Consider the following 8,174-nt stretch of genomic DNA (forward strand, 5'->3'; position numbering starts at 1 on the left):
CTGCTCTCTCATGGTCAGAGTCACTGCCAGGCTAAATGTAAATTTTTCCATTATTTAGTCAGTTTTTAAACTGTTTTCTACATGACATCAAGGAACCATTCTGAAAGTGTAAAAATTCATGTTTAATTTGTTAATTTTAATGACATCATTGACTTTGTTATGGTAGTTGGTATATCTCTCAATATAAATGTACCATGACATCAAAACAATTGTCAATAAAGAGTGAAAGCCAGTAGGTCTTCTTATTTATGAGGCAGTTCATTTTGTTACATAAGATAAGCACGACTGGTCCTTCTTTTCATACAGTATTAGTTTGATCAAATAAGTTTTAGAGCCTATTCATTATCCACACAATTCTTAGTGTTAACAGAGAAGTCACCATGCATGAGGGGATGAAAAAAGAATCAAGTCCAAATACATTGTGGGGATAGACTCTAAGAATTAAAATAAAGGAATCTTATGTGGCCACTCCCACCTGAGCAGATAATGTGCATTAATATTTTGAAAAAACAGTTTCAATATTTTTGAATGCTTATTGCATTAACATTGCCAAACCATGTGCCACTGGTAGCAAATGGCAGTAATTGATTTTAGACCTATTGTTGAAATTCTCAGACTGTAGCCATTGTATATCCATTTTTTCATTCCATATCTGCCATCTGCTACCCTTAATATTTCTTGACTTTTAGATTGACTTCCCCTCTATAGTATTTGATTATTGCTAGAACTGCCTGGCCCATAGTAGGCACTGAGTTAATATTTTTGAATGATTGAATATTATTGCTGTTATTTCTGACATAGTTGCAGCATAGCAATGAAAAGTAGGGAGTGTGTGGTTTCTATTTCGTATTTGTTTTTTTTCAGACTGTACTTTCACTGCTCCTCTCAGAAAGAATTGAAGCTTTAGTTCTGGAAAGCATATCTGGTTTCTTGATGACGCTAAAAAATTCTTAAAACATTTAGAAAGTATGCTGATGTGGCAGCCCAAAGTGGTATTCACTCTGATGGGCCATGGATCTAATGCTTTTATATTTAGAAGTATAACAATCATTGTAGAAATAGAAATATTTGACTCAAGTTAGGAAGGAAAATTAAAATTATGCAATTTTTGTTATGTTTATGAATAGATCATGCTTACTTAAAGCCATTCTACCATCTACCTGATTAAAACAGAAAATTTTTGTTCAAATAGGTACTATATTGCAAGTAGCCAAATTTAATGTTGAGCCACTGACTAGATTCTAGGGAGAATGTTATGGATTCTGACTAAACAAACTGGTTTGAAAGTTGTATATCAGAGTCACTTGGAATGCATATGCTAATTTATATAGATTTGTATACACTAAATTTTGCTGTTAATAATTACTAAGAATTAGATGCCTGCATAAGCAAGAGACAAAACTAAATATAAGCTGACAAAATTTTAAAAGTCAGTAAACGTCTAGATTAAATGGCACCAGATTAGATTTTAAATGGTCTCAATAATCAAATGGAACAAGTAGTTTTTTACTGATTAGTTTGCCCTTAATAATTTAGACTCAGATAAAGTAAGAAACTGGGATTAGCTCAAATAGTGTTACACTTAACCAACAGGTTAGGTGAAGCCATTCTGCAGAGTAGTTAAGAATGTCCAGACAGACTTCAATTAAGAATCTAGATTCTACCACTAACGAGCTACGTAACCATGCCCAGATTACTTCACAGTACTCCTTGTAAGGATCGAGTGAGATATTACAGATAAAATTCTTAGGCTAGTATGGGGCATAGAGAAAGCACTTGGTAAATATTAGACACTGTTAGGAACCATGTAAAAGTCTTTAGGTTTCTCCTAAAGAAAGTAATTTTTCTCTATTGAAGAGAAAAGGAAGCATGGAAAAGGTGAAGCAATCCTAACATGTGTACTGTAAATAGAGATATCTGTATTTACATGTATAGATATAAAAATATACCTCACTCTTGTATGTATTAATATATACCTAACAAAAAATATATACCTAACTTGTCTTGTTTGTATATCTTAGTGGGAGAAATCATGTTTAGTAAATTTAATGTACTGGTAATATAATACTGTGAGTGTCTCTGCATACCTTTACTAAGCATATATAGAAGTCATAATCTAGATTTTTTTATTTTTACAGTCTTATTCGATATTAATTTAAATAAGAGGAATATACTTTGAAGAATAATTTATTTGAAATTTTTATCATTATATGACTGTTTTATGATGCCAACTTAAAAAGATGCTCTTTGTCTTCTAGGTAAATTGGTGGATATAACTGGAGATTATAAATACATGTACATGGCCTGTGGGGCTATTGTGGTAGCAGCAAGCGTGTGGCTGCTCATTGGCAATGCTATCAACTATAGATTGCTTGCAAAGGAAAGGAAGGAGCAAAGTGCAAGAAAGACGACCAGAGAATCGGAACGCTTGAGCAAATCTAAACATTCGGAAGATGTTAATGTCAAAGTTTCAAATCCACCGAGTGTAACCTCAGAAAGAGAAACTAATATTTAACAAGAATCACATCTCTGATTTCAGTGTTTATTGCTTTCCCTAGCAGTTTGTTTTTCATTTTCTTTTCTTAAAGTATTGGAAAAGTTTTTAGCTGAAATGAGGAGTCACAATTAAGGATGGAGATGATATTTTCCTCAATGGCAAATTTTAAATTTGTTTTAAAACTTATTTGGGTAAATTTTGAGATTATGCATAGAAAGAATCCATGCTACAGGTTTATTTCCATACCTGACTCTGGATGTGGTGGTGAAAATACTAATTTTAAAGTCTCCCAGTGACTTTCGGTCTTGGTTATGTGGAAAGTTCTGAATTTCAAACCCCTAGTTTAAGTAGGTAGAAGGAGGATGCCTAATCCTACAAAGTGATCCTTAATACATTTCATTTTTTTGCTTGATATTAATGTATGAGATAGAGATGAGAGACAATTAATTATCTCCTCTTACACAAAAGACATACTCCCATATGCTTACCCACATGTACACAGAGTGTCTGGAGAATAAAAAACAAATTAAAAAGAAGTGATAATTTATTTTTAAGGCAAAAAAAAATCCATGAAGACAAAAGAAACATATGTCTGTGTGCTACTTTACAATGTTAGTTTTAAAGATAAGCACATGGGGCCGGGCGCGGTGGCTCAAGCCTGTAATCCCAGCACTTTGGGAGGCCGAGACGGGCGGATCACGAGGTCAGGAGATCGAGACCATCCTGGCTAACACAGTGAAACCCCGTCTCTACTAAAAAATACAAAAAACTAGCCGGGCGAGGTGGCGGGCGCCTGTGGTCCCAGCTACTCGGGAGGCTGAGGCAGGAGAATGGCGCAACCCGGGAGGCGGAGCTTGCAGTGAGCTGAGATCCGGCCACTGCACTCCAGCCTGGGCGATAGAGCGAGACTCCGTCTCAAAAAAAAAAAAAAAAGATAAGCACATGGGTAAAAATGAGGGTGATCCTTATTCAAAAATATATCTGACTGCTATAAAAATATTTGCATATGTAAATTTGACAAAGAAAAGAAAATCAATGTTAAACCATTAAATCTGAGCACTGTTAGACTTGATTAATCCATGAGCATGATTTTTTTTTTTTTTGAGTAGGGGGCATTTGTACCTGGTGCTAGACAATAAACCCTCAAATAATTTTTAGAATTCTTACCTAACATGTAAAAGTCTGCACGACTCTTAACAATGAGCCACATCCATTGATTTTACAAGGATTTTAGTTCGTAATCCAGCAAGTAATAATCAGGGATTTTATTTTAAACAGGCCTCAATCCAGATTCGCTGTTATACTGAAATATCAAAGTAAAATCCTAGTTGCAGGATTGTGAGTAGACCGAATTCTAATTTTTCCCAACACATAGTAGTAATTGGAGGTTAGTGTTATGAATACTTCTTCTGACTACAACTAAGAGTGAGAGGTGGTTTTAATGAACTCTATAAGCTGTCTCAGCTCCCTCCCTTCCACAAAATGCAAGAGTAAAAGCAAACCACAAACAGGCCTTGTGCTCAACCACTGGAAATGTCTCCTAGGATAAGAATGGCAGTACTTCTTGCTGCCTTTGGACATAACTAAGCCAGGAAACGTAAAAAGCCTTCTAGAAAGAGAGGCATTGTATGACTTGCAATTGTATGTATAGTTTATAACCTGATAGCAAAAGCTTGAAATATTGCAGCCCAGGTTAATTCAGCACTTTCCCATTTTCATAACTATGTGAAAACATCTGGGAACCTGAATCACTCCTGAATACAGAGGCATATTCTTTTTAAACTATAAATACCATTTTGAGTGAGAAAGTACTTTTAAACAAGAAAGAAATTGTACAGTATGACTAAAGCTATAAATATATTTGCATCTATAAATCTGAAGTTTAACATTATGATTAATTTAAAAAGTATTTAGTGCTTGACTATTAAAGCAGTGTCATGTCACTCCTAAGATGTCAAAGCAAATTAGGCATTCATTTTTTTTATTGTAATAAAGGCAGGTGCTATTTTTTTTCTGGTAAGATTGCACCGGATACCAGGCTTTTGTAATAGTTAACATTAAACATTTGATTCATAAAGTTAATTCACTGCTTAAGCATGTGGCTCATATTTAGGAAGCTATATACAATTCAGTTTTTCATTTAACATTTGCTCTTTTGCATATGAAGAGATACTTGTATTTTTCAAATGTTAAGTAAAACAAGATGTGCCAATATCATAGGTAAATAAATTAGGAAAAATTGTGGGACTTTACGGCTGTTTTGAATTTAGTTTCACCCAATCTTGATTCTTGAATTAGCTATGTTTATATTTTTAGTTCTTTTTTATTCAACTTGGATTTGTCAAGAAGTGTAACCCCTAAATTGTGTAGTACCTCTCCAATCATAAATTTCCAAACAAAAAAAAAAAAAAAAATTCTATTTCCCAAAAAGTGTCTTGAATTCTCTGAAAAGGTACATTAAACTAATATGAATATCATGTTCCAGGGGGAAATAAATGGCAAAGTAATAATCATGAGGTTTTAGGTCAAAGGCTATATTATACATTTTTTATTACCTTCTAGTAGAGACGTTCTGCTGGGTGCATTTCAGTGGCCTTCTCCAGGGAGGTTTATTTACTTACTGATCAGTTTCTCATCACGTCAAAACCAATTCACATTTGTCTGGCTGCTCTTTGGTTATCTTCATTCGTTATTTCTTTTTTTTTGAGACAGAGTCTCGCTGTCTCCCAGGCTGAAGTGCAGTGGCCGGATCTCAGCTCACTGCAAGCTCCGCCTCCCGGGTTCACACCATTCTCTTGCCTCAGCCTCCCGAGTAGCTGGGACTACAGGCGCCCGCCACCTCGCCCGGCTAATTTTTTGTATTTTTTTAGTAGAGACGGGGTTTCACCATGTTTGCCAGGATGGTCTCGATCTCCTGACCTCGTGATCCGCCCGTCTTGGCCTCCCAAAGTGCTGGGATTACAGGCTTGAGCCACCGCGCCCAGCCTTCATTCGTTATTTCTAATGCTGATTGTATTAAATTTTTAGAAAAGAAAGTAAAACTTGCACATGCAACGCACATGATTTGTACAGTCACACCTGGCAGTAGCACTGCAGAGTTACAAATATGCACACATGTTAACTGCCATGCATAAATATTGACAGTTAAACCAGAACACACATGAAACAGTGACATACATACCTACAGGATTCAGAATTGTTCCAGGGTAATATAAATTATTCTACTTGTTCACGCTCCCCACCCTCTTGAACTTGTTTGAAGATTTGCTACTTTAGCAGAATCTTTTCAAGATTGAGAAAAGAGTATCAACCTAGGATTTTCATTATTAGTCACATAAATGGAGGAGGAGATATATTTGGCTTCCGCCTCTGCAACAATTAATGCTGAACATATTTCTTCCTCTGGGGAACAATAGGTTTTAAACATTTGAGATATCATGAAGCAAAGTCAGTGTATACCACTACAATCCCCACTAATCTGTATTCCCCCATTATGAAATTGTACAGAAGGAAGGGTGTCATTAATTAAGGTATCAAAATAATTCATGGCTACTTTAAGAATTTTTTCATTCATGTTAATGGAGCCCCCCCCATATTTTTCACTACTTAAATAGGCCATCACTAATATATGAATAGAACATTGGGTTTGCACTTTTCCTGACCTATCCTCACCTCCTTTCCTAATCATTTTTTGCGTTCACCTAGCATACCTTAGGAGACAACAGATCAGGTTTTAGTGTATTTCACATTGGAAGACATGGTGTTTTCTCAGTATAAATCTGCATGACTCATAAACATCACTTTTTTGGTACCAAATTTCAACACCTTAGCTCATGGACTTATTGGCCTCAGCCTAATACTAAGAAATAGACAAAATAATTAGATTTGTTATGTTGGAATGTGCACTTTAAAAAATCTAGATAATTTTTACTCATTTTTTTCTGGCTGTACAACATGACAATCAAGAATATAGAAAAGACTAAAAGATATCTGATATAAATGTAAGTTTTTATGTAGATGATATAAATATGAAGAGATATTCTTGATCAGTTAGTTAAAACTTATTTTTTATCTAAAACACCTTTAAAAAATCCCTTTTATAAGTAGAATGTTGAAGACTTAATAAAACAAAATAAAAAACTATTATTTTTAGGCTTAATAGGGAGATTGGATACATAGTGGAAAGGGAACTAATATTTATGAGATGAATTTTGCTTATGTAATGCCTTTCAATATTCAAACCAAAATCATGGCAGAATTATTACCAGCTTGACATGACAGATGAATGAAAACCAAAAACAAAGAAGCTCAGCAAACTGCCCGAAGTTAAAAGGTGATATGAACCAAATTTAAAACTCAGGTTTACCTAAAACCAGAAAGATCCCCTAGAGTGTTCACTACCATGCTGCCTACCAATAGAGGCCAGAGAAGCAAAAGAAGATAAAATATAGGTACAAAAATGGTACATCCTATATAGTAAAATCCTATATAGTAATACAATTAGGTTTAACTGTAACTTGTATTATGATTTATTTAGTGTTTATTAGAGAACTGCATTTGCTAGAACCTGAATATGCAATTTCTTTTTTCTTTTTTTTTTTCTTTTTTTCTGACATGGAGTCTTGTTCTTGTCACCCAGGCTGGAGTGCAATGGCACGATCTCAGCTTACCGCAACCTCTGCCTCCTGGGTTCAAGCAATTCTCCTGCCTCAGCCTCCCGAGTAGCTGGAATTACAGGCGTGTGCCACCATGCCTGGCTAATTTTGTGGGTTTTTTTTTTTTTTTTTTTTTTTTTTTATAGTAGAGACAGGGTTTCTCCATGTTGGTCAGGCTGGTCTCGAACTCCGACCTCACGTGATTCGCTTGCCTCTGCCTCTCAAAGTGCTGGGATTACAGGTGTGAGCCACCACACCCAGCCTTGAATATGTAATTTCTAATTGCCTGCTTTTCTCCCCAATGCAAATTATCTCAAATAATGATAATTATTATGTATAGACATAATTGCTTTAATATGACTCTTTTTTCATAAAAATAATAACATATTTGAGTCAGGCATAATTTTTTTCTGAGGTTGGAGTTATCAGGAAAATGTTATCTTTTATGAATAAATAATTCCCAGATTGGTTGCTACGTATCATGATTCCAAAAGTACTATAATAAGCTGGATGTGGTGGTGTGCACCTTTAGTCCCAGCTACTCGGGAGGCTGAGGTGAAAGGGTCATTGAGCCCAGGAGGTTGAGGCTTCAGTGAGCTATAATGGTCCTACTTGCACTCCAGCCTAGGCAATAGAGTGAGACTCTTGTCTCTATTAAAAAAAAAAAAAGAAAAGAAAAAGAGAAAATGTACTTACTAGAAAACATTATATTTAGAATGTTAGTGATTATCCCATTTATAATATCCCTAGCTACCAAAAAAAAAGACTGTAAGATACAAATGATTTGGTTTACCTATACAGTTACATATTAATTTTCATCATTTAATACAACTTACCCTACACTCTAGATTATTTTGCAAGTTTCTCTGAACATCTTTGTTGTCATTTGTCTCTTTGTTTGTTCTATAGAGAAAACAAGTGTCATTGCTTTTATCTTCTCCATCTAGAGTTTTGCAGTCCTTAGACTGTAGTTCTCCTTACCTCTATTCAGATAGTGCACTTGCAAGGCGCTGCATTCTTTT

General features: G+C 35.1%; 1 protein-coding gene across 6 annotated transcripts in view; it reads left to right on the plus strand.

Moving 5' to 3' along the window:
• SLC16A7 (solute carrier family 16 member 7) overlaps positions 1–2,533 on the plus strand; it is a 166,825-nt gene extending 164,292 nt beyond the window's left edge. For all 6 annotated transcript variants that reach the window (XM_009181108.3, XM_017945981.3, XM_009181112.4 and 3 more), the window contains one exon: positions 2,259–2,533. In XM_009181108.3, the coding sequence (XP_009179372.1) occupies positions 2,259–2,515 (257 nt within the window). In that variant the 3' untranslated portion in view covers positions 2,516–2,533. The remainder of the gene's footprint in view (positions 1–2,258) is intronic.
• The last annotated feature ends 5,641 nt before the right edge of the window (positions 2,534–8,174 follow it).

This window comes from Papio anubis, chromosome 9 (assembly GCF_008728515.1).
Source record: "Papio anubis isolate 15944 chromosome 9, Panubis1.0, whole genome shotgun sequence".
Classification (NCBI taxonomy): Eukaryota; Metazoa; Chordata; class Mammalia; order Primates; family Cercopithecidae; genus Papio; species Papio anubis.